This window comes from Juglans regia, chromosome 11, assembly GCF_001411555.2.
Source record: "Juglans regia cultivar Chandler chromosome 11, Walnut 2.0, whole genome shotgun sequence".
NCBI lineage: Eukaryota > Viridiplantae > Streptophyta > Magnoliopsida > Fagales > Juglandaceae > Juglans > Juglans regia.
Genome location: NC_049911.1, coordinates 23,463,405 through 23,490,989, shown reverse-complemented (window position 1 = coordinate 23,490,989; position 27,585 = coordinate 23,463,405). Strand labels below are relative to the sequence as shown.

Genomic DNA, 27,585 nt, shown 5'->3' with positions numbered 1-27,585 from the left:
TATTATTATTTATTATTATTATTATTTTAAAATTTAAAAAAATTAAATTATATATTATATTTTATATTGAGATTTAAAAAAATTATAATGATGAGTTGAGATGATTTTAACTTCCAAACGAAGCCATAATCTCGAATTAAATCTGTGAGTTGCGCGCCTTTGAATCATCTCAGGACATGGATATATCATTCAATAATTTAATTTGAAGGTCTTCATTATCCTAATTTATAGAAAAATAATTATATAATCATCAACTTAGAGAGAGAGAGAGAGGGAGAGAGTTGATGGTCTTGACTCTTGAGAGACACGACCGTACGTACGTAATCAACTTCCATGACTGGGCATTGACGAGCATATATGGGTGGCAAACTCCAATTTAGCTGGTGGGCAGCTATTTTTTCAATAATAATAATAATAATAAGAGAGAAGAGAATTATGTTATTTTAATTATAAATTTTTTTTATTTTTATATCTCTAGTTTAATATAAACTGATTGAGTGAATATATCTCGTAAAAAAAAGTTGATTGTGGAACAAGCGCCGCCTGTTACAAATCATAACTTGGTAGAGAATTTTTGTTTTCTTTCTAATTATTTAACCATCTTTTTAATTTTTTTTTATTTTATATAATATTCAAATAATCTGTCATGCACGAAGTTGGACCCATGGATTTGATCCTTCTTTGTCCAGTACTAATTAAACTAACTTACACGACTTCCGTTTCATATTTAGAACAATATATATTTATATATATATATATATATGTATGTATATAATAAAATGAAATGAAATAAACAAAAACAACATGCAGCATATGATTGATCCCATCGATCCAGTGTTTTGCTTTCTAAGCAACGTTTTCAATTATGTTACACAGGTACGTAATTTATAGGTGCAGAAATCGATCCCACCCATTTGACAGTGATGCATGTCTAAAGACCCTCCTTACAAGCAGGCAGCAGGCAGCAGCCCCCCCACCACCCCCGGCCCCTTTAAAGGTCTTTTAGGGGGGACTCTGATCTTCCTTCCATCTTTGCAAAACTCTCGATCGCGCCGACTCCATTAATATGCAGGAACAAGGCGCTGTTGTAATAATAGTTGGAGCCGGCCCTTCTGGGCTTGCCACTGCTGCCTGTCTAACCACACTATCCATCCCATACCTATTACTCGAGAGAGAAGATTGTTTTGCTTCTCTATGGCAGAAGTATTCCTACGACCGTCTCCATCTCCACCTCAAAAAGCAATTCTGCCAACTCCCTCACATGTCATTCCCTGCCTCTTTTCCTACATACGTCCCCAAAACAATGTTCGTGCAATACTTAGATGACTATGTTTCCCGTTTCAAGATCAATCCCTTGTACCAAAGAAACGTGGTGTCTGCAGAGTACGATGATATTTCCAAGAGATGGCGTGTGAAGGCTAGGAATATTAAAATTAATGCATCATCATGTTCTGGTGATGATCGGGTCGAGGAATATACAGCAAGGTTTTTAGTGGTGGCCACTGGGGAAGCAACCGACCCTTATACTCCCGATCAGATCGAGGGATTAGACACATTCACTGGGGAAGTTCTTCATTCTACTCAGTTCAAATCTGGGAAGGACTTCCAAAACAAGAATGTTTTGGTTGTTGGGTCTGGGAATTCGGGCATGGAAATTGCGGTAGACTTGGTAAATCACGGTGCCAAAACCTCCATTGTTGTCCGAAGCCCGGTACGGACATATATATATATATATCCATTCATCTGTTTAATTCTAACTTAGCTATATATATAAGTTTTTTTCATTTTCCTTTTTTATTATATATGCAACATGTTAGATATACCAATGTTTTGGATTATATATACACGTAGTACGTACAGGTTCATTTCCTGTCAAGGGAGATGGTGTTCTTGGCCTTGGTTTTGTTGAAGCATTTCGAGGTTGGCTTGGTGGATTCCATGATGGTCATGCTGAGCAAGCTGGTTTATAGGGACTTGAGCAAATACGGAATAAGGAGGCCTGAAGAGGGTCCTTTCTATATGAAGAACAAGTACGGCAAGTATCCGGCAATCGACGTTGGTGCCTACAAAAAGATCAAGTCCGGAGAAATTCAGGTAAGATTACTGATCAGTACTATAGCTATACCAATTAATTCATAGAATGGTCCAAAGTTATATATTTATTAGTAAGGTCAGACAAATAATAATGGCTTCTCCGTCAAGTTTGGTGTGTGTTTTTTTTCATTCTCCTTTCTTTCCCCCCTTTTTCATGGGAAACCCACGTTCTTGTCTATAGTAAAAAGCATAGAGGTGGTTGAGATTTTTGTGATGTTTGTTTTATTGTTTTTTTGACAAGCAAATCTATCAGCAGTTGTCCCCACTCAATCAATACAATCTACAGTTCTGACTCTGTTCTAACAGCACTATATTATTGATTTTTATTTATGGTTTTTGTCTGTTTATTTTCAGGTATTAACAGCAGAAATAACGAGCATTAGTGGGAACAATATACAATTCAAGAACGGCAGCTCACATCCATTTGACACAATAGTTTTTTGCACTGGGTTCAAGAGATCAACAAACTCGTGGCTCAAGGTAAATGTATCAAGGAATGTTAGCATGAAGGGGGGAAAAGTATTATTTAAAGATTGTTAAAAAGTGCAAGAAAAATCAAGCATTTAAGTGCTTAGTTTATTGTTTTGAGCAGGGGGATGATTATCTTTTGAGCGAGGAAGGAATTCCGAAGCCTAGGTACCCTAACCATTGGAAGGGCAAGAACGGCTTGTACTGCGTTGGACTATCAAGAACAGGGTTATATGGAGCTAGTGCTGATGCACAGAACATTGCTGATGATATCAAGTCACTTCTGTAGAGTTCTGCACTATGTTCTGAAATGGTGTTTTTTTTGGATATTTGGCATTAATATAAGATTTTTTTTTTTTTTTTTGAAACTTTTGAGCTGTGACACAGAATGTGTCAGTTTTGGAACTCGGTTATCATATGATATAGTTTGTCGCTTTCAATGACTGCTTGGGTTCCTGGCTCAGAAACATCTGTGAAAAGTGGCTGTGTCGTCAAGCCAAGTAACTATGACAATCCATGAGTATTGAAACTCTTTTCAAATTTGAAATGATAATGCCTTCTTTCACCCTTTTAGGGTACATTTCCATTTCCCTTTTGCGGTAAGGGAGATAACAGACGCACGCTTGTGGTAGCTGGAGACCAATCTTTAACGGGCAATCATTGCAACAAATCCATCTTTTGATGCATAATAATGTTAAGCCTTGTGCAAGTCACTGCAGAACAGGACCGATATTTTAGCAAAAGAGACATGAAAACTTACTCGTAATGCCTTATTTAACAATGTCATTATTGAAATCATTACATCACACTGCTTTCAGAGCCAATGGAAATAACTTCTACATAAATCATGCTCTACCTAATTGAAATAATAGAGGTTTAAAAAATCGTTACAACAAAAAGACAAAAGAAATACCTCAAAATGTTACAGCAGGAAAAATGAGCACATCCTCGGAGTAACCAATTTGTTGGCCTGCCTACGCTTCCCAAGTTTGGCTGCTATGAGAAAATTGTAATTATGTCCAGAGGAGTCCATCTATGCCAATTTCCAAATTTGAAACCGGACTCTCGCCAAAATCTTGATCTATTATTGCTTGGTTGTCTCCCCCTAAATCTAAATATGGCTCCAACAGATCAGAAGATCTTTCTGAGGGAATTCCATAATCTTTGAGAATGCAGGATGAAGCAGCAGTAGCTGCTTCCCTCTCCAAAACAGCAATGTAGTTGTCTTCAAATTCAAAAACTAAATATTGATCCTCGCATGCTGATGAAGGGCAGACATAAAAATATTAGATTACAACAAGAATGACAGGAAACAGATGAGGGCTGTTTGCACTCACAATCGATAAGGTGTGCCAAGTGATGGATGTTCTTTATTCGAGTTCCATTGAATTTCAAAACCTGCAATTATTTTTTGCCTTTGCCTGAGAATATGTATGGAAGTGGGAATGCATGTCAAAGTTATAAGAAGTAATAGATAACTTACTTGCAGATTGCCCATATCCTCGTATCCAATGTTCGCTTCATTTGCTAAGACCTATGAATGTAAAAGAAGATGAGCAAAACTGTTGAACAGACACCTAGTCATCGAGTTTCATCTCTGACAAGCTAAGTGATGTGAGCTTGAAATCAACAGGGGTAATAAGGGGCTGAAAAGGACGTAGGGGTTAACTCAGGCTGGATGTGGAGGCTGTTGGTTTATCACATTGGTTTAGAGTCAAATCTCAGCATGCCCCTCATCCTTGGGTTAAAGGGCACTCCCATCCATAGTGATAAAAATTACAAGAATAGTGATTCAATTCAATGAAATAAGATTCTTCACAAATGAAATTAAGATATAATCAGGATATATAACCTCTGCCAGTTCTTACGCATATAAAAAAAACGCAGAAGACAAATAGCATTCAGTTATACATGTAGGACATGATTTATGTGCTAACCTGTGATAAGATCACAATCTGTTCCCCTTTGAACCTTGCCAACGAATAACGTGCCTTTACCAGTAGTTTCAACTAACCATAGGAAATACCAAGCAAACTTAAAAACAAAAACCACGCATGTTTGTAATAAAATATTACTTTGTAGAACAATTTTAGTTAAAGGTATCTTTTATAATTCGCAACTCACCCCTATAGAGTCTTCACACTCTTCACTGTCAAAAAAATAAAATACATCAAGAGATAGTTAGTCGTTAGAATCAGTTGATATAGAAAGGGTTCTTGTAACTTGCAGAGTGCCAGGAACTTGAGGGGAAAAAAAGGACAAACATACTCTATCAGTGGTTCCGAAAGTGGGGTAAACACCAAACCAGCAATTATTATATAAGAAGGCTGATCTCCATCAATATGATAGGGAACCTTTACGTGAGGGAATAAGTAACCACATTAATTAGCATCAGGAAATAAAAACTTAGAAGTGACATAAATGCATTCAATCAATAAATACATATCAATATGATAATGGCATACCAAATGCACTCGTGGATTCAAAACCGCTTGAACTTTCATGGGCTTTCCTGCTCTAATTATACCAAGTTCTGCTACATCACCAGCGAATCTGTAATAGATAATTATCATTAACAAGGACAAACATCATCATGGATGCCGAATTACGGGAGGAAAAAACTGCAAAAAAGAATGAGGATGGATGTCCTGGGCATGATGTGATGAGAAAAGAACAACTGGACTGAGTTAAATAATTCCTTGGCAGAGAATTAGGGCCCTTACTTTTGACTGATTAGGTAGCGAAATGCAATGCGTTCATTTGATCGGAATGGCACTGTTCCTTCACATCCTACACGAACATCATCAAAGCTTACAATGACATCCCCCTGGAAAAGTGCAAGTACATTTAAAGTCCCTAACATTTGAAGTATTGAGCATTGTTTGTTGGTACACAATAAAAAGAAAAGTGCCCAAATAGTAAATTAGCATTTTCTTCTTATCAGTGAAAAAGGTTTCTCTGTTGGACAATAAAACTCTGAAGAATTACAGGACTGTTCAATTGAATCACGTGCAAAAACAAGGATAATGCAGGTAGGATTCATACTTGATATGGATATATGAGTTGGATTATAAAGTTTCAGTCCAAGATGGACCCAAATATAATAGCTTCTTCATTATAGCATATGATTTCCATTGACTTTTCTCATTTTATTGCAGCTTTTGACTTTGCATAAAACAGCTCTCGAAGAATTCATAAATATAACAAGAATATTTCAGAATGTAAAAATGCAACACAAGTGCATCAAGTTCTGGAAGCCGCAAAATGGAAATCATACCTCCTTTAAGACCTTATTTGCATCAGTAGTGGGTTCAACTCTCCGCACCAGTACACCCTGCGGATGCCAGATATAACAAAACATGTGAGAAACCTAAACTACTCGGCAGATATTTGGCTACCAAGTTCGCATGCAGACAAGGATAAAATGTTCTGTTTGTGGAATCCACACCAGTTCATATCTCTGCAAACCTTTATAGAAATTTATATTACTTTACTCATTTTAGAAAACCTTCTGAACAAAGGTAAAGAAACATACCTCATTAGACTGTACTTTTAAGCACGCACGTAGGGCTGGATTCTCTAACTTCTGCAACAACACCCCAAGGCTAGGGAAACCTGGAAGTTAACATTTTGTATAGTCTTTAGTCATTTTCATGACAAATGATATGACTGAGCTTAATTACTTGGTCTGAGTAAAAGTAGCCACCACTATGTGATAATATTTTTCTCAAAACAGTAGGAGGAAATCAAAACTCTTATGTCCGTATCTGTTCTTTCCTATAAGCTATTACTTCCATAATTTAGTTATATTTATTTTGGCTTCTAACTCTAAATCAAGAGTTTGTGTAAACGCAAGTAAGCACAAAGATCCACAGACATCTGTGTAAGCATATAATCTCTAAGAAAAAAAAACTTAAATGAAGAAACGTCTTTACCAGAAAATGGCAAAAAAGAGGGGAAACACTAGCAAGCAAAACAAAAGATACCATTACAGGGTAGGGGAAATTAAACCTGACCCACTGTATTTGGCTTGAGTTCGAATTGCCAACCAGTGGATTAAAAAGTTACACTTTACCCACCTGAAGTCTAGTTATTTTTTTTTATCGATAAACAAAATTTTATTGAAGATAAAGTAGCCATAGACCGGAGGAGTATATAGGACATATACAAGAGCATCGCCTATATATGCGAGTTTAGCAATACAAGGAAGTCGTGAAAAGACATTCCATTAAAATCAATTACAATCGACCAATGGAGTAAGGTATTGAAAAATAAACTTCTAAGCATTTCCATTGATCGCTCTCGATCTTCAAAACTTCTTACATTCCTCTCCCTCCAAATACACCACCACAGAAAAATTGGGGACCATCTTCCACACTTTTGCGATCTGAGGGTTACCTGGATGCCTCGCCAAGAACCTAGGAGGTCGATTACCCTTTTTGGCATCACCCAAGCTAACCCCACCCGAGCAAAGAAATCATTCCACAAGGTCGTAGCAATCTCACAATGAATTAATAGAGTGATCTATGGATTCTTCACTCTATTTGCACATACAACACCAATCCATGACTATGATGTGGCGTTTTCGTAGATTGTCTATTGTGAGGATCTTCCCTAATGAGGCTGTCCACACAAAGAAATTTGCCTTCATGGGTGCTTTTATCTTCTAAATACTCTTCCATGGGAATGACGTTGTATTATGCATGATCATGGCATGATAGTAGGAGCAAATTGTGAACTTCCCATTCTTAGAAGGGCGCCAAAAGATCTTGTCTTCAGCTCCCCTCATTATACTGGTAGAGTACACTAGATCATAGAACTCTGAGAAAGCGTCAACTTCCCAATCTTGAGCGCCTCTAAAGAATGTAATGTTCCATTGGGAAGTACCATTAGAAATGGTTAAGAGGTCTGCAATTGAGGCTTCTTTCATTCTTGCTCAGCCATAGAATTCTGGGCAAGCTTCCTTGAGTGTTGCATCACTACACCGTACATTGTGCCAAAATTTGATTTTGGACGCATCACCCACCTCAATACGGATATTTCTTGAATATGTGTCCCATCCTTTTCTTATGTGTTTCCATAAACAAAACCCCATATGTTCTATTTACCTCATTTGAACACCGTCCTCTTCATGGTTCACTATACTTCGATTCTATGACAGCTCTCAATAATGCTCCTCGTTCATTGTGGTATCTCCATAGCCATTTGCCAAGCAAGGCTTTGTTAAAATATAGCAAATGTCGGATTCCCAATCCTCCTTCAGGGATAGGCTAGCACACCGTGGCCCATTTTACCAGGTGGAATTTAAATTCCTCATTTATCCCCCCCCTCCCACAAGAAATCCTGTTGAAGTTTCTCCATGCATAAAGCCACCTTGGTGGGAAGCGAAAATAGTGATAGGAAATAGGTTGGCAAGTTGGATAAATTACTTTTGATTAAAATGACCATACCACCTCTGGATAGATACATCCTCTTCCAACTAGCCAGTTTCCGCTCCATTTTTTCTAGTACTTGATCCCAAATAGATTTTGATTTGAACAAGGCACCCCAAGGAAGACCCAAATATTTCATCAGCAGCCTGGATATCTTGCATTCCTAATTGTTAGCCATGCTCTCCACATTCGGAATGTTACCCACTGGGACTACTTCTGATTTAGCCAAGTTCACCTTCAACCCCGAAACAACTTCAAAGCATAAAAGGAGTGCCCTCAAAGCTCGGATTTGATCATGACTAGTGCCACAAAAGATTAGGGTATTATTAGTAAATAATAGGTGAGATATGAGAAGTGAGCTTGTATTTACCTCCCCCACTGAGAAACCGGATAAGAACCCGCCCTCCACAACCCCTTAAATCATCTTGCTAAAAGCTTCCATAACAAAAACAAAAAGTAGCGGAGATAGAGGGTCACATTGTCTCAAACATCGTGTGCTTTTAAAGAAGTCTTGTGATGTGCCATTCAACAATACAAAAATACAAACAATAGAGATACAATGTTTGATCCAAGAACACCATTTTGAACCAAAGCCGCATCTTTCGAGCATATAAAGCAAAAATCTCCAATTGACTCGATCATAAGCCTTCTCCATATCAAGCTTACACAAGAGCCCGGCACTCTCGACTTGAGTCTACTATCCAAGCATTCGTTTTGCAATAAGCACCAAATCAAGAATTTGCCTACCTCGGAAAAATGCATTTTGAGGCTTTGAGATTAGCTTCTCAACCACCATGCTCAATCTATTCGCCAAAACTTTCGAAAGAAGCTTGTAGATTCCGCTCAACAATCTAATAGGGCAATAATCTTTTATCTTTATAGCACCAGGTTTTTTTGGAAGGAGAGCAATAAATGTTGCATTGAGACTCTTTTCAAACATAACATTTTCATGAAATTCATGAAAGACCCCCATTATATCTTCTTTGATCACTTCCCAACAAGTTTGGAAAAAAACAATAGAAAACCCATCCAGACCTGGAGCATCATGCTTCTTAACGCTTTTCTAATTTCTGTTTCTTCAAAAAGGCCTCTCAAGCTGTCCTGTTTCTTGCAAGTCAAGAGCATCAAAGTGAAGCCCATCTATTCTCGGTTTCCAAGAGAATTGTTCTTAAAGCAAGCTCGTGTAATAGTTGACGGATGTGTTCTATGATCTCAATTTGGTTGGAAGAAACTGCTCCATCCTGTCAACGTCTCTATGGAATTGTTTCGCCTATGCGAGTTAGCCACCCGATGGAAAAACTCAGTGCATTTATCCCCTTCCTTCAATCAAAGTACTCTTGACTTTTGTCTCCAAGATATTTCCTCCAAAAGAGAAACCCTTTCGAGGTCCGCGAATACCTGAATTTGACGAGCCCTCTCCATTTCAGACAATACCCTCTCCTCCTCCACTCCCTCCCATCCTTTGAGTTCCTCAAAGAGAGTAGAATTTTGAGCTTCCACATTGGCAAACTCTTGTTCATTCCAAGCCTTCAAATCTTTTTTCAACAACTTCAATTTACACGACAAGATATAACTTGGAGTACCATGAAATTGATAAGAGGACCACCATTGCCAAACTCGATCGAGAAACCCATATGATTTCAGCCACATATTTTCAAATTTGAAGGTCTTGGGCCACCATGAATGCCTCCACAATCAAGAAGGTTGGAAAAGTGATATGAGCACAATGTGGGAAGTCTCTTTTGGATGAGTTCCAGGTAATGTACTTCCAATGCAGGTGATATTAGGAATCGATCGATCCTTGACCAAAAGGGGTGTTCTCGGTTGCTTGACCAAGTGTAAGTGTCACCTGCTAGTGGAAGATCTAATCAATCTTATTCATAGATGAAGTTAGTGAATTCTACCATTGGTGAATTGAAGCTGGTACTGTCCAATCGTTCACTCGGGAATCGAGTAATGTTAAAATCGCCCCCAATACACCAAGGTAAATCCCATATACCGCTTAGGCCAGCCAATTCATTCCATAATATACTTCTTGCACGATCTAAATTAGGACCAAAGACTCCTGCAAAGGCCCACTAATATCCATCCTCAACGTTCTTGAACGAGCACGCCACCATATACTCCCCTATACAATCTTCTAATTTTTCCACCACTCTTTTATCCCACATGACTAAGATGCCACTCGATGCTCCATTGGATGGTAAATAATGCCACCCTACTTGATTACAACGCCACAAGCTCCTAATAATGCTTAGGGGGATAGTTTCCAATTTCGTTTCTTGTAAGTAACCTATGTCCACTTTCCAATTAAGAAGTTGGTTTCTAACTTTGAGGCACTTTTCCTTCTCATTCAGCCCCTTCACATTCCAAGATAAAATTTTCAGCTTCATAAAACAACATCCGTTGCCCTTCCCTTTGATCTTCCACGGTTAGAACTCCTCTCTCCTGCTCTATCATTGACTGCCCAGTTGAGCCTTTTTAATTCTCTTGCTCTCTACTTTGTTGTATTGATCTCACTTGGTGAAGAGTGAGTCTGTCCAGCCTCTACAGCTGTGAGGAGAGCTATAAATTGGTCCTCAAAACCATCGCACAATATCCCCACACCTGTTGAATGGAGCTCCCTAGCCTTGTCTAGGACCCAACCTGAGACCTGGATGTTACTGCTTGGGTGCAAAGAATTCAGTGGTGTAGGTGTTTCCCAGTATTCCTCATCACTGCCAAGAGGATCTGGTTGCACCTCACCCAACCCATCCGAGACATAGCTTAGCACCTACCGTTGCTCTCCTTCGACCCCATCTAAGTCATATACCACCATTGTTTTGTCTGAGATTTCCTTGACCTTCGTATTACCCACTTCAAAGGCTCCACCCTCTGTTTGAGCCTTTCCAAGGCTTAATACTTATGCTAATATCAAGGATGACGCTTTCTGGGGTGATACGATGAATGAAGTTTACCTCCATTTGGGACTCTCGGGCAGCATTTTCTGGTACAAAACCAGATACAGCGTTGTTACTTTTTGTCGCCGGTGCCGGCTGCCAGGACATTCGCCACCATCTCACCTTGGCCCGTCGGTGGTTTTTGTGTGTGTGGTTCTCGGTCGGAGTAAAGTTGCCTCCTTTGGGTTATTGACAGCGCCGGAGGAGCACCCAACTTCAAAGCTTGAAAAGCCCGTGGTTTTGCCCCCCAATGCTGGGTCGTAGAGCCCTTAGCCTTGTGGGCTTTCATTTTCCCTTTCACAGCCCATGAGCTGTGTGCAGCACCGAAACCTTCAATTGCCTTTTCACAACTCAAGGCCCATGCCTTGCCAATAGCCTTCTTTTTTGCTTGACTCGATCCCAGGCCCATATCTTGGCCCATTTCCTGGATTACCCAGCTTATTAAACCTATGACCTTCTCTCTCAAGTCCAACAGTTCTTTGAGGGTGTGCAAAGTCCTCCTTTCTACATCTTGCCCCTTGGTCAGAAGACCACCTTCCTTTTCTGGGTAAGCTTTGTTAGCTAACGGTGCCTCAAACCTCCTCTCTCTGCAAATCTCGCAAATGGTATGTTTTTCCTGCTGCAAAATACCCATGCTGCCCTTCGCACTCTAGTTCTGCATCCGTCCCCTTTTGAGTTCACCATGATTTTCCCAGCATCGCCGTTAATGGCTAGCACTAAGCATGAACCAGCCTCTGCATACGTCTTATAATGCACCCCCACCCCCCAAACTTGTGTGCTTGCTGATTTTCCGTTTGAATTTTTCAACCCCTCCATATTCCTTTGCTTCATTTTTTCCTACACTGCCACATAGCCCACACAATTCCATAGACATCTTCCTCCACCCTTGGCCTTCCACTTCTTTGGGGATGATGATAAGGCTCTTCCTACCACCACCTCTATACTCAACTACAATCAAGTACCTTCCATGTACATTGGAAGATCTCTGTGCTATACAAGCACTGCTGCCTAAGTTGGATGTCCTGATGAACTCCTTGTCCCCATTCGACCTTGAGCATTCTTCTAAGGTTTGTGCAACCCATAAAGCAGTTGGTAACCCCAATATCAGCTCTTTAGTCACCTTCCTCCCTAATTCTATAATGTGTATAAAACGACCAACTTCAACTAAAAGCTTGAATATTTTAGTTTCAATCAGAACAAACCTTCGTCAATCCCTTCCTTACAAACTTGCACCTCTATCTAACTGCTACAGTAGGACTAGTAATGATGATTATCACCAGCAAGATTCATCGGAGACATGAAGCAAAAGAGACCAGAGAAGGTGTAAGGAGAGAAAAAAGAAAGAAAACACTTATGTCAAAAAGAAGAAAAAAAGAAGAAAGAAAACACTCAGTCTTGTTTTTAGTTCGAGTCTAATACTGCCTTTAATTTCTTACTTATGAACATGTTCTACATATAAATTGCAACATTTTACGCCACACATTGATGAACACAGGTCCTGAGCCATAGTCTATAGATGGCTGATGTGTAACCTTAGGAGAAACTAGAACAGATTAGAAAGACATGATTCTTGTTTTAAGGAGAATGTACATAAAGTATAATTCTTAGTTATAAGCAATTGAAAATTTTACTACAAAACAAGTCAAACTACACAAATAAACAGACATAGCCCAAGTAACCGGAAGTATTCAAGAGGAACACCTAACTTAAATTAAACAAGACAGGCATGGAAACTCAACCCATTACAATCCATAGAAGCTGCCCAAAGGAACAGAAATATAATTAATATGTTATTCTAACAGCGAATAGCTTTACCTCTGAAATTAACCAGAAATGGGAAGACACCTTTTTTATACAAGTAATGAAGAATTTTATTGATAATAGGAAGACATTTTAATAGTCGTTTAAAATAAATTTTTACGTTATTAAAAAACGTGAAATTTACATCCCTACCATTCCTTGTTGAAATCCATCATGCCTATAAATACAAAGATCAAACGGGGAAGAAGTTAGAAAAGCCCCAGAAATAGATGATCAAGAGGATTTTCTCACCAGTGTATTTCCCATTCCTTTCATAGTCCTCAAGAAAATGAGAAACAACTGTAGTTGGAATCACATATCCAATATTCTCAGCCTCTTCAGATCTGTAAACCTAAAGGAAGCATCTCATAACAACATAATAGACCAAGAGCAGTCAACAAAACTAAGAAAATGATGTCACGTAATAAACACGTGCAATTTGCCAAAGATAGCAAGTGGAAGAAATATCACATGTAAAGGTATAGAGACATATATGTATATATATATATATATAAATGCAAGTAATTTAAGACCAAGTAAACACTAATATAATACCTGAAATGCCACTCCAATGCACTCCCCCTGGTCATTGAATGCAGGGCCACCACTATTACCTAAAATCTAGCAAGTATAAGCAGTTGCTATCACAAAGATATGGAATAATGCTTAGACCTACCAAAAAGACTAATGATACTTAGAGAAAGAGAGGGGGTGGTTCTTGTAATTTTTAGCAGTTGAACATAAATGCCTTCCATCATTTGGAGAAGCTTTTTTTACCTACCAGGATTTATTGCCGCATCTATCTGAATTCCCAACAAATCAGATGACCCATGAGCATATGACGTAACCTGATGATATAGTGTTTGGTAAGAAACTTGATACTCAATTTGTTTGATGCCAATTTGGGATAGACATAACCACGGCAATCAAAATGACTAGAAAACCTCTATACGTGATACAACTCCTTTTGTCACTGATATGGTGTCTCCTCCAAGGGGGTATCCTACAACCGTCACTGCATCCTGTCAATTAAGAAGCAGCACAAAAAGCAACTTAAAAGATTTGCATGGAAAGGGTGTTTACATCACACACAAAGAGAACTATCAGATTAAACTATGACTCTGAGAAACTACCAGATTAAGAAATTGGAAATGTACTCAACCCTGTAACATGTGATTTCAAGAAGTTTGGATCAGGTGGACAGTTATAGCCTTTAAATCGTGCAATATATAGATTGCTTCGAGTTCAGAGAGTAACAAAGTAAATGCTCAATTTTAGAGTGAAATTTTAATTATGCAATAAAGCCATGGTTGTTTGGTCAAACATTGTTACTATACTAAACGGGAAATCATTCCTTCAATTAAGGTGAACAATTCAATCCAAGGCCTGCTGATTTTTTAAAGCTTTTTAATTGAGCAATTATCTGTTCCTTAGGTATCTAGGTTCTTCAAAAGTTGTTTATCACACTGGAGGCTATTGAATTCTTTGATAAATCAAAATGCATGGACTGATACAAATGGAAGAAATTAAAAACAAAAAGAAAAAATAAGTGCAAATGTTAACGTGCCTCTAATGAAAAGGAGTGAGTGATTTAGACCTGAAGACATGGCAGGCGCCCAAAATCGAGGGATTCTGCTCCTTCCCAAAATTCCTTGCTTTCCACTGAAAGCAAAGCTATATCGCAATCAACACCCCGGGCTAAAACCTGCCATAATGTCACCATGAGGAATGTCAACTGAACAGCAACATCTTATCAAAGCTGTACTATGCATAAGATTTATAGCATCTTATATGAACAATTTTGAGGATATACCATGGCCTTGTTTTGGTAACGAGGTATTCTCAGATATTCTAAAAAATTCTCATAATTTCCTTCACAAACATTATTCAAACACAAAATACTTTTCAATTTCAAATCTTCAACTTTTTCATTTATTCATTATCTAATCATATCCAAACATAAAACTCAATACAACTTTCCCAAATTTCCAAACAAAACACAGAAAACAAGACAATTTTTTCAAATTTCAGAACAAAAATAATATAAAGAATTATATTCAAACAATTTTTTTTACAAGTTATATTCAAACAATTTTTTAACTTTCTAATATTTTTATTCAACATTTTCTCTCTCATTTTTCAAAACCCAAAAACATCTTAACTCAAACAATTTCACTACTATTCACAGAATTCTGAGATATTCTAAGAGCACTCCCAATGGCTCTTGTAAAATACATTTTTCTTTAAAATATAAAGAAATTTGTTCAAAAAGGACCTACAATGGATGTTGTATTTCATCTTCATTTTCCATTTTGCTACAGTGATCCCGCTACATCTAGTGAATATTGTTCACACATGTAAAACATTTTTAATTCGTTTCTCTCTCCTCCCCACTGCTGAACTTTAGAGAAATCTCACTGTTTTCTTGTTTGGCACAAGCTTTTCCTTGCGCTGCTGTTGTGCCTGTGTATGCAAAGTTCATTACTAATTTGGGTTTGCTCTTTTTGGGTGTTCCTTTAGTTTTCTTTCTCTCTTTATTCTTTTTTTTTTTCCTGAGTTCTGTGATTAGAATAAATTGGTATGTATTTGCTTTGCTAGTCTTACAGTTTACTTAGGCTTTGTTCGGTTGCTGAGAAAGTCTTGAAGAATTTCACTTACTTGGGTGGAGAAAAAAAAGAAGACAAGTGTTCTTTTTATTAAAACTATTTTCAGAGTCCATTACCATTGATGATTTTTTGTTACATATCAGTTTTCGGGTGATGAAGATATTGAAGATGAGGAGATATTGTAAATATTAAAAGATATGAGAAGATTGAGAAAATATTTAAAATAAATAAAAAAGAATATTTAAATAATATAAAGAAAAAATAGATAACTGATGTATGGTATATTGTAAAAGTCAGTCCGTAAAATAGAAAAAATGGATTTTGGTAATGTATTTTAAAGGATAGGATAAAGAATCCATTGAGAGTGCTCTAAGGGGATGCTTGGGGAATGAGATGAAATGAGAATTTTGTGAATAGTAGTAAGATTGTTTGTGAATAGTAGTGAAATGGTTTGAGTTAAATAGTTATTGGGTTTTGGGAAATGAGAGAAAAAAAGTTGAATAAAAATATTATAAGGTTAAAATATTATAAAAATATTTTTTTGTAATTTTTTTTTTATTTGAAAAAATTGAATTGTTTTTTGTTTGGAAATTTGGGAAAATTGTAATGATTAGTTTGAAAAAATTGTAATGATTAGTTTGAAAATGTTTGTGTTTGAATGATGTTTGGGAAGGAAATGAGATAGAATGAGACGAGATGGGATGAGATGAGATGGAAATTATTTCCAAACATCCCCTAAGTGTCCAAACGAGCCCTAAGTAGAGTTTAACAGCTATGAACCAATGAGATTTGCCCACATAACAAGCAAAGCACTCTTAAGTAATGGAAGTCGAGAACATTCAAGTCCCTCGAAAGACCATTAATATAAAACATATATGAAATCCCATATCTTAATTTTTACTTATAAAAAAAAAAACATATATGAAGTAACTTAGGATCATAATTTCATCTTATCAATGCAAATAAGGATCCTAACAGTTAAAATTAAAGTACCCAGCCCAAGCTACTTTGCTTGGCTAATGTGACATTAACAAAAAATTGAACAACATTTAGTTTAAGGACCACAAGCTACTTTCTTGTTTCCCTTGCACCCTCTTAGTCAGGGTTGTTTTTTGTATATACTAGGCTAGGCCTATTCTTGGAGTAATATATCTTGTTTACTTATCAAAAAAAAAAAAAAGTTTTGACTTTAGATACATAAACAAAAGCATAATTACTAAAAAATGGTCTAAAATAATCGCTAACAGGGAGATCAGCTTTGAACAAATTCCTCACGTCATTAAAGACAATGTTCGCTCAGGAATAATTTTATATCATTTTTTTTATAAGTTAATTTTATACCATGTAAATATTTGCTTACTTTTGGCCTTCAACTTGCACATTATCTTTTGACAGTTACTCTCAATACGAGTGATTTTGCTCAATTTTACGCCGTCTCTTTGACCCAACCATATAGTTTTAAGAAACAAAACCCTTTTGATAAACTTATATCATAGTGATCCTTACAACCAAACTGTTGATAGCGATATCCGTGCTCAATGTGATTCCACATGTAATTTGTTGTGTGTGGTTTTGTATCTATACTATGAAGGTAACTAAAGTAATACCACTACTTTAGGATTCTTGGCTGCAACAAGATGTTTTAAATTCTTTTAATAAGCAAGGCAAATTTATTCAAAGTGCAAAAGAGTGCAACCAAAGTACACCTGAGATATGAATCATGATACGCTATTATCATTGAGAAGCGTCACAAATGTCGTCAATTTTAGGAGCATACTCAGAAAGAACGGTGGTAACAAATTTATAAGCAATACCTTAGCCACATATTTTGTATCATCTCCCCTTCTCTTAACTTTAACCTGAAATCATTGAAATAACAAATAATGAAAATGTTCATAAATTATGAATCATAATCCAGACATTGCTCAGTAAACTAATAAAAACGTACTCTGAAAATAAAATAAATATCTAATCAAAATGAACACCGATGCAAAGTGTACGAGAATTAACAAGCGGATTTGTGAATCTCCTCCTCATTCCTAAACAAAAATGTTTCATTGAAATGATCCAAGTGACACTCAAGAAGTTAGGGCTTTGTATACAAGGTGCTGCATTCATGGTTTTAATGTGCATTTGAAAAGTTAAGTCCAAGTTATTTATATATTTTTTTATAAGTAATTGAATATTTCTTTAAAAAAATGCAAAGGACATACCCACACAGGACATGTACAAGATGAACACCTAATTAGGAATGGAAAAAGATACAAGAAAATCACAGCTTGTGGGACAGAATTCAAGAAGTCGCGTCTAGTAAATCCACCAATCTTGGATCTGGGCAGTGGTAACCTAGAAATAGAAAGAGGTAGAAAAGGGTTGGTGTACAATGTTGGGCAATGAGAAATCAGCCCATTAAAATATATAGCAGCTGCCCAGATAAGTAGAAAAAAATTCCTTTTTTTACAAGGAAAAAAAAAATCTCTCATTTCCCCGAAATACACCACACTAAGTAGATTAGACTATCTTCCATACTGCTGCAAGTTGTGGGCAGGCCTATAACCCTCCCCAATTGGCAAAGATACATACTATCTTTCTAAGCATAACCCAAACCAACCCAGTTCTACCGAATAAATCATTCCATTAAGCTTTGGCAGTCTTGGAATGGAGTATATGGCTGCCTACAGATTCATAGCTCTTTCTGCACATACAAGTTACAATGATACATCGTTTTCTTTGGTTATCCATGGTAAGGATCTTCCTAAGAGCAGTCCAAGCAAAAACAACTGCTCTCAAAGGTGCCTTAATCCGCCAAATGCTCATTCAAAGAAAAGAACTACTGTTCTGAGGCACAAGACATGATAGAAAGATTAAATAGTGAACTTTCCATTCTTGAAAGTGATCCAATTAGTCTTATCTGCACCTCTGATACATAATCTAGTGGAGTACCAACGACTGAAACTTTTTTGTGAAGGCATCAATCTCCCAATCATGGGGCACTCTAAAAAAAAAAACTCACATTCCACTAAGAGGATTCACTGGAGATCTCCAGTGCATTATCCACTAAGGCCTCCTACACATGCGCTATACTAAATACCTTTAGGAAAGCTTCCTTGAGGGCCAAGTCTCCACACTATAAGTCATCAGAATTTGATCCTAGACAGTGATTTTATATACAGCTGGTTTCAGGGTAATCATAATTTTTGGACATCTTATACCTGTGTATCATGCTCAACACAATGTGCATTTGTCAAAAGCTTTCCATCCCCAATCATAAAAGCACTGCATAAAAAATAGAGAAGAATATATTAAAAAGATATGATATGTCGTAATGAATAACTATTGTTAATGAGAGTCGCAATGGATGAACAGAAAAACTTGAACGAAGCAAATAAACCAGCTTCAATGTGTTGGAATTTTTCAAAAGAAAATTAATTTTCACATTCTTCATAAATAACTAATAGCAAAAGGTTTAAAACATGCCTTCCAGTGCTTGTATATTGTCTTTGTTTTTGCCAAGGAAGGGAATAATCTGGTGCAGTATGGGTGCAGTAAACCTAGATAAATGAAAATAAGACATCCAATTAAAAGATAAAAAATAACCATAAAGCAAGTATGGACTGATTCTACACACGGAGTTTAAACAGATGAACTTACATTGACAATAAATTGAGTACAAAGCAAAAGAGTTTGTATACACAGAGGAATTACGACATCTGTTAATGGTTACTCCAATCATTTTTTTTATAAGTAAATTATTACTCCAATAGTTAGAACTGTAACCCTTAACTCTCTCCCAGTGAACATGCAAGCAGCTATACAAATTTAGTCCACTTATAAAGCAGAATCAATTGCACTTGGAAATAACGTAGGACACATTCTTCACCCATCCTTTTTTTTCTGATAAGTAAAAGTAAAATTTTATTGATAGGAAAAGGCATAGCCCAGCAATTAACTCTGTGCACTGTAGGTACTCCCAAGACCCAAACGTGTTGATAATCTGATTGATTATCTTTCAAAGAAAACTGTATACTATATAGGGTAATATTACAAAGTTCATTGTATTTATCATGAGTAAAAAGAAATCAGATTGGGTTGTAATGGTAAAAGATATATTCGAAAGGCCAAATTGTCAAAAGCATCGACGTGAACTTAGCATCTAAGGTTACATAATGGGAGGAAGGAAGTCACCACAACAATACGGACCACTCCAAACATAAATATATGAAGGTAAGATACGTGAAATGTTTTCTACCGTCACTAAGCTGAGTGCATGAGTTCAAAACAATGATTGCAAACTTTTACCTTCACAACAGCGTTAAGAAAAGCTGTATCTTGAAAATTCTCTGGTTCAACCTGAAATGTATGCAATCAACTTATATGATAAAATTCGATTAAAAAAAAACTTATATGATAAAAGAGTGAACAGGAAACGACCAAGGAATCCTGCAGCGAAGAGGTATTTATCAATTTCCAATCAGAATCAAATTCTAAATAGATAGTACCAGCTGCTCCTTCATATCAAACAGGAAGTCCTTGTTGTCTTTTCTTTGCATGCCAGATGATTTAAAAGATGTTGATTGAACACGCCCCCTATCCCCTCTTCCACTATTTTCATCAGCGGACGAATAATTCCTGCCATCGTTTGATCTTCCTGGAATGTTCTTCGGGGGAACAGCTTGTTTCTGCATTGATAGCAACCCAACAGTTTAAAAATAAAAAAAGAGGAATTTCAACCAATACTAAAAAATGTAGCTTCTTTCTAAATAACGGACGCAGACAGTTTATGTTATAAATCCTATTCCAAATTTACTTCAAATCGTCTCATTCCACAAGGTCTAAATGTAGCACTAAGCAATAATGTCAAAGAAAATCGAACATCTAAAATGAGAGATATTTCGGGCTTACCTCTCTGATGGGCTTGTGGGAAAAAGATGACGATGAGGGGCTTCTTTTAGGATTTGTAGCCCTGAGCCTGTGATCGGAAGCTTTGGGAGAGATAGAGGCAATGGAATCCTGAGAAGTGGCGAAGCGGCGTTGGGAGGTAAGAGAGGAACGGAATTTAACGGTGGAGGTGAGAACGGAGAAGCAGCAACTGGTGACTGCAGCGGCCATTTGAAGCACAAAGCTAAAGCTTGGAGCACCAGTTCCAGTTTCAGCAGTGTTTTGAGCTTGTTTTCTCGGTTTTCCCTTATCCTGTGTGCGAAATTGGATTAGGATTAGGTCTAATGAGTTTTGGCGCCTCGGTGTTTTTAACCAATTGGGTTCCCTTGTTAGCTGGTGGAGCCCATTCCTTTGTTATATGGGTAATTTGGTTTACGTAGGTGTGGGCCGAAGCCCAATTTAAAAGAGATGGGCTTTTAAATTAATATAGCGAAATACCAAGCCCTATGACACGCATCATGAATACTCATGAGCTTGGATGTGGGGGTGGCAATATGTGACACGACCATTAATCCAACATGAACACGACACGATAAAAGCGGATTTGGGTATGACTTTAACGGGTTTGAATAAAAACGGATTGACATGTTAAGACACGATTGCTTAACACGAAATTCTTAACAGGTCGTATTCAGGTTGATCCATTAAGTATAATGTATATATATTGACACAATATGAACACAACCAGTTAAAACGATTGGACACCCCTACTTAAATCGTCAGGAGAGTGATGGTTGGATGATGGATCCACAAAGATCAATTGGAATTGGCAATGACATGATCAATATAATTGACTTCGAATATGTGTAGTACACGTGTAAATATTTTTTTATAATTAAGTGAGAGATTTACATTAATAATATAGACTTCATAATACTAATTAAAATAATTTGTAGACATCATATGTGAATCTTAGTATGCATTAAAATTTACATACAATACGATGGATCTACGTACATATTGTGCTAGCTTGGTCTCTTCTAATCAATATTTTGAATAGATAAAACTTGTAATCATACATCACTATTTTAATGACTTGGGTTGGTAATGAACTAATGATATATTTGTGTGGAAAGAAACGTAGGGTCATACTAGTAATTAAGAAATTACCGCGCCCTCAAATATTTGTTGTATATATACTATATGAGAGTTAGTATATAAGGAAGAATTTCCAAAACCGACAATAAAAGAGAGATAAACACGTAAAATGAGTTATAAAGTAACGATACATATAAATAGGCACCATATCATTTATTGAGCATTTATAATTGTCCAAGAAATTCACTCGGCCAGCCATACATATTGTGAAATCTACTTCATTTGTATATCTCTTACTCCGTAATACAGAGTAAATACGTATGGTAGACCATCACACGCAATTACATTAGGGCTGTAAATAAACAAAATTATTAGCTAGACAAGCTAGTCGAGTTTGGCTCGATCTTATTCAAGGTAAGCTTAATTTGTTTATTAAACCAACTGCTCATAAATACAAAATTATGATTGATTATTAAACTATATAACTCTTATAAAACTTGGCTCAACTTGAATAGGTTCGTATTTGTTATTTTTTATAGTATTATCTTTATATTTATTAAAAAAAATATTTTAAATATTTATATGTATATGTAATTTTATAAATATATTAACAAAATGTCAATGTATGTTTGTCAAAATTTGTAAATAAGTTATAAAATATAATAGAAATAAGATGTTTTATATAAATATAGCGGCTTGTGATCATAAAATACCACTAGATGAAAAAGCTCAAACTCAATTCATATACGAATAATTACGTACCCATGGACCACTAAGGTGGTAGGCTAGTTGTTACAATATGGTATTTTATGGCTACGAGATCAGGAGTTTAAATCAGGACATAAGTTGAAACTATTTATGGTAGTATGAGACCTAAAGGTCATGAGATGGCTTTGGACCAGTCGGATATTTTTATGGTGATGTGTGATGGGCTCGCCCTTTGAGTAGTAACTATGGCTTAAACTGGACATTCTGTAGCGATGAGGGAATTCTATGGTCACGCCTAGAAATGTTGATACACTGGTCGCCCCTGCCTTCCCTTTTTGTGGAGAGAGAGAGGGAAAAAAAACTAGATACTCATAGACAACATACCGTCCGATTAATTAAAAGTAGCTCGGTAGCCAAAATATAGGCCCAACTTACTTGCATGCCATCTTTATATATATATATATATATATCATTGTTGGGTGTAAAGGGTTGACAAAATGTATTTGTTGATTAATTAGGTTGAGAAAAAATATATATAAAGTGTATTTACAAAATTAAAAAAAATGTCAAATATCATTAAAATATATAATATTATATTATTATTTTAACTTTAAAATAAATAATTTAATATCAATTTATCTAATCAAAAATTAATATTATAATCAAAAATTAAGATTCTAACCAAAAATTTATCTAATTTAATATCGACTGGTACATTACCTAATTCAAAAAAAAAAGCTGGGCCATTGCCAATGCCCTATACCTGCAACTGCAGAGGCCATCCATAACAATAGCATTGAAAACGCCAGTAACTGCCTGACCCACCAACATATACCTTTGTTTAATGCGCAAACACATTCTACTGTGACACTGTCTCGTTAGATAATGACATGAGAAATTATACACTTTTAGGTAAGAGGGTACTTTTTTTTAAAAGAAAACTGAATAAATTTAAAATTTATATAAAAAAAAATTGTTAATAATAAATTCTATATTTTTTTAAAAAAATATATAACATTGACGCATCTTAAAATTATATCTAATATTACTTAAAATATATTTAAGAATACAATTATTCACATTTTTAAAATATTTTATTACTATTTATAAATAAATTGTAAATATGACTATTTATTAAAGAATATGCTAGTTCCACCACTGCCAACTCTTGCTAGAGCTATTGTTTATATTGTTTATATTTTTTTTATTTTTTTACTTTGTATTTGATGAAATATTTTTTAATAATATTATAAATTTTTTAAAAATATTTAAAAATACATATAAAAAAAGTAAAAAAAAAAAAACACATCAAAATAACTAGTTGGTAGCTCCTTGTGAGCTACTAGTATGGCTATAGTATCTTGTTTTTTTTTTAATTTTTTAAGGAAAATGATACTTTCGTCATTAATTTTTATCGCTTGGTGTTGTTGTTGGAATTTTTATTTTTATTTTTTATTTAGTGATTAAGAAAATATTTTTTAATAATATTGTGATTTTTTAATTTTTTGAAAAGATATTAAAAAATATTAAAAAATACATGTAAAAATATAACAAATAAAAAGAATCAATTATACCTACAGTAGCTCTGAGCGGTGGATGTAGCATCATCTATTTATAGAAAAATTTAATTGTAAGAGATTTTACACATTAATATATGCACTCATTCAATATGATTGGTCAAAAAGTAAATTTTATTAAAAACAATATTAATTTAAATTTAGAATATAAAGATAATAATATTAATATGCAGATGATAAGTAAACTTGCCTGTACATAGTAAAACTCTCCATTTATTAATATTAGACTGTTATTCAAGTGATGATACGAGATAGCATCCAAGGAAAATGATAAAATTACTATTAAATACTCATTTATATACAATTATGTAATAAAATAATATAGTTTTGATTTTTATTTTTAATTTGATATATTTAAATACAATAAAAAATATTATTATATTTAAAATTAACTATGAATTGTGAATGGGTGGTTACAACTGCCCAGCACCCAAACGGAGTAATAAATTAATAATAATGGTTCTTCACTGCGCGCATTCCTTTATGTGTCGGATGGACCAGCGCGTTGGGTCTGTAAATTATAATTATAATTTAGAAGTTATCAAACACCGTACACGTATGGACATCGAAAACGACCATACCATCGTACCGTAATTATCATGTCGCCCCTCTTTTAATTTTTTTTTTTTTTTTTTTGAAAGGGCCCTTGTACGTAGTGTCTGATTGAAAGAAAAAAAATTCTGAAATCTCTTCCGAACGAAGGCTAATTATACATATAAATTTTTTATATAATTTTTAAAATTTTAAAGAGTTTTAATTAAAAAAGAAATGATTTATACAAATCTTAAATAAACAAGTTTCATACAAGTCTTTATAAAAAAATAAACTCTACCTTAAAAAAATATAAAAAAATTATTTTTTATTAGTAGAATTCATTATTTTACAAAAAATTTATATGAGACTTATCTATTTAGAATTTGTATCTAACATTATTCTTAACTAAAAAGAGAGATAAATAAAACTCATATCTACGTAATGTCGAGATCTACAAGTAAGAAGAGAAATTCTAATGTTAAAGAATTTAAAAGTTTGTGTGAGAAAATAGAAAGTAAAATACATTAAAAATATGAAAAAGATGAAAAAAGTTTTGACCAACTTTTAAATAAAAATAAAATTATAAAGAATTAAGCAAAATATCGTAAAAATATGCTTTATATAATCAATAAAAAAAATAGAAATTTAAAAAAATATAGAACAAAATTAGACGAAAAAATACTATTCATCGTATAAACAAATAGCATTACAAAGGAATAAATAGAAAGTGTAAAATAAAAGTACTGTTTATTCCTATTCATATACGTATAGCATGTTTTAGCAGTAGTGCGTCTCTCCGTACGTACGTTTGATTGCATTTAATATCACACATTTCATTGGCCTGCAACCTCGCCTACGTACGTTGCTACCTCACACGTAAAAAATGAAAGAATCTTTTTTTTTTTTTTTTGGATTAACTTTTATACCACTTTCTCACGAAAACTATGAGAAGAATCTAATTAAACTCCCGAATGAGTCTTTTTGTCACTCCTGAATCCTGATCCAGCATATCATTCCCCGAACAAAAATGACGACCTTTGACAATTTGTTTATAACTATGAATTAAAATAATATATTTTTAAAATTTAAATTTGACTTTTATTTTAATTTGATATTTTTAAATATTTAAAAAAATATCATTTTATTAAAAATTATAAATTAATTATAATAGGATTGTAAGTCTATCACTACTATTTTTTGAATATCTCTTGCTTGTGTCATTGTGTGTTCGAAAGAGTTAAAACACGTGGATAATGTATGGTGTAAAAACTTTCAAATAAAAGTTTTTCTTATACAATAGTTTTAGTTTGTTTTGGTGGCATTTGATTTTACATACATTTAATAATTTCTTAAGAAATGTTATGTAAAAATCATATTTTACAGCATGAAGTTATCATTCTTGAATTATTTTATTCTCAAGTTAATATGTATAGCACATCATTCATATCATTTAAATTATAAAATTTAATTTGTATTATTTTAATTTTAAAATTTATCTTTCAAATCAAATTATAACATGCAAATACTTTATTAAGTGTGCTCTACATACTATTTTGAGAAAAAAAATCTTCACTCTTTTGTTCTTAAAAAAAAAACCATCACTAAACTTTTGCTATATTACCGTTAATTAAACACAAAGTTATAACTTATGTATAATCTAAAAAACAAATCATAATTCACTCAATCATCAAGATTTGGCCATTAATACATACATCTTCTTCTTTTTGAAAGCTCAAATTAACCCATTCTTATTAAACTTTGATAATTAAGATAGATAAAAAAAATTAAAAAAAATAGTGCTATGATTCGATCTTATTGAATAATGGTATTAGCTCGGTGTAATGTAAATTTTACTAACCACCTTTGCAAACGAAAATGATGGTCAATGTAGTAGTACTCATGATTACATTAGCCACTAAACTAACGTGGATGTACCCTAAAGGCAATGGTCCACCCTAAGGTGATGGTTGGGGATGAACCACTATCTTGTGGTATCCCCAATCACCACTTTAGAGTTAGGGATAACAATATGTAATACGATCCGTAAATCCAATACGAATACAAATACAACACAAAATTAACAGGTTTGGCTTTGATATAAATTTAGTTCGGATTAAAACGGGTTGACCCGTTAAGATACAATTAATAAACGAGTCAACTTGTTTTACCTGAAATCAAACATCAATAACTCGTTTAAATTTTATTTCAAAATTAAAATTTTATTATTATTGTGTTGTAATATTCATATTTTTCAATATACTTATATTTTTGTTGTTGGGATTGTAATTCTGGACCTATACTCATATTTGTTATTGTAGGGTTTGTAATATTGATTTTATTATAAGTTAAAATTTGAAAAATATTATTATTTTTTGTTAGTAGGTAGTTTTATTTATTTTTAGATATTGTAGCTACTAATAAATTTATATTTTAACTTTTATATGAAATTATGTTAATCAGGTCAAATGTGTTATGCATATTAATTCAATCCATTTATATGAATCGTGTTCACCTATTTCTAATTAATTATTAAACGGGTTAAAACGGATGATACGACACGACCCGTTATTTAAATTAATGGTTTTAAAGTTTGAAAATTTGACACATTTAGCTTAACGGGTCAGATTCAAATTGACATATATAATTGAATATCCATGACTTGACATAACCTGCAAATATGAATTGCCACCCCTACTTGTGGCTTGGCTCCCTAGTACTCCACTGTGAGATGACAGTCACGAGTTGGCTGACCATCCCTTAAGGGATAGAATTATAATTTAAATATATATATATTTGTTTACTTTCTTAAACTAATGATTTGTACAAGCTCTAAAGTAAAGATTTATACAAAGTATATTACTTCCCACTTATTTTCTTTTCTTTTAGTGGGGTCCACTTTTTTACAAAAGATGTCTACGTAAGGCTTGCACACTTTGCTCTTGTATCTACATTACTCACTATTTTAAAATTAATGTGGCTCTAGATTGACTATCCACTTTCACCATAAGGGTTGATGCATAAGTGTCACATGGACTGCCAAATTGGTTTGTGAAAGGGAAGTAATACTTTGCTCTTGTATCTAGCATTACTCACTATTTTAAAATTAATGTGGCTCCAGATTGACTATCCACTTTCACCAAAAGGGTTGATGCATAAGTGTCACATGGACTGCCAAATTGGTTTGTGAAAGGGAAGTAATAAACTTTGTACTTTTTTTTTGTTGTCTAATCAATCTTCATATTATATATATATATATATATATATATATATGTATGTATTAAACAATTACAAGAAATAAGAGTCTAAAGGATGGGAGCTCCAACAATCATCTCAAACCAGTTAATACAATAGTAGAAAAAGAAAAAGATAAGCGGGATCGGAAGCCAATGGCTCCTACCTATTTTTCACAAGGGGAAGCCACTTGTAGCTTTTTTTGCAATCTGAAACATGG

General features: G+C 34.6%; 2 protein-coding genes across 3 annotated transcripts; one reads left to right on the top strand and one right to left on the bottom strand.

Annotated features, from left to right (window-relative positions):
* Positions 1-836: 836 nt before the first annotated feature.
* LOC108992146 (probable indole-3-pyruvate monooxygenase YUCCA10) lies at positions 837-3,115 on the top strand. Its single transcript, XM_018966610.2, has 4 exons — positions 837-1,711; positions 1,861-2,094; positions 2,449-2,574; positions 2,687-3,115. The coding sequence occupies exons 1-4, from the start codon at positions 1,067-1,069 to the stop codon at positions 2,849-2,851; spliced, it is 1,170 nt and encodes a 389-aa protein (XP_018822155.1). The 5' UTR covers positions 837-1,066; the 3' UTR covers positions 2,852-3,115.
* Positions 2,879-20,546, bottom strand: LOC108992145 (protease Do-like 2, chloroplastic). Of its 2 annotated transcripts, XR_001996275.2 has the most exons (22): positions 20,242-20,546; positions 19,839-20,018; positions 19,639-19,689; positions 18,817-18,890; positions 18,552-18,615; positions 17,154-17,198; positions 14,331-14,438; positions 13,678-13,755; positions 13,515-13,581; positions 13,289-13,347; positions 12,986-13,085; positions 6,098-6,177; positions 5,840-5,896; positions 5,286-5,389; positions 5,028-5,115; positions 4,831-4,916; positions 4,687-4,711; positions 4,500-4,571; positions 4,046-4,096; positions 3,900-3,960; positions 3,476-3,823; positions 2,879-3,275 (listed from the first exon to the last, which is right to left on the bottom strand). XR_001996275.2 is itself a non-coding variant. In XM_018966609.2 (21 exons), exons 1-21 carry the CDS (start codon positions 20,446-20,448, stop codon positions 3,576-3,578), a joined length of 1,905 nt encoding a protein of 634 aa, XP_018822154.1. In that variant the 5' UTR covers positions 20,449-20,546; the 3' UTR covers positions 3,295-3,575. The 2 variants fall into 2 exon arrangements, 1 of the variants encoding a protein (XP_018822154.1); XM_018966609.2 differs by lacking the exon at positions 2,879-3,275 and having other exon boundaries at positions 3,295-3,823.
* Between the last annotated feature and the right edge of the window lie 7,039 nt (positions 20,547-27,585).

Excerpts from the sequence above, each read along its gene's own strand:
- LOC108992146 (XM_018966610.2), top strand. The coding sequence starts at position 1,067 with ATGCAGGAACAAGGCGCTGTTGTAATAATAGTTGGAGCCGGCCCTTCT. Across the intron at positions 1,712-1,860 it reads CCATTGTTGTCCGAAGCCCG|GTTCATTTCCTGTCAAGGGA; the intron begins GTACGGACATAT and ends TAGTACGTACAG. Across the intron at positions 2,095-2,448 it reads TCAAGTCCGGAGAAATTCAG|GTATTAACAGCAGAAATAAC; the intron begins GTAAGATTACTG and ends GTTTATTTTCAG.
- LOC108992145 (XM_018966609.2), bottom strand. The coding sequence starts at position 20,448 with ATGGCCGCTGCAGTCACCAGTTGCTGCTTCTCCGTTCTCACCTCCACC. Across the intron at positions 13,348-13,514 it reads AGATGCGGCAATAAATCCTG|GTAATAGTGGTGGCCCTGCA; the intron begins GTAGGTAAAAAA and ends GCTAGATTTTAG. Across the intron at positions 13,086-13,288 it reads GCATTGGAGTGGCATTTCAG|GTTTACAGATCTGAAGAGGC; the intron begins GTATTATATTAG and ends TGCTTCCTTTAG.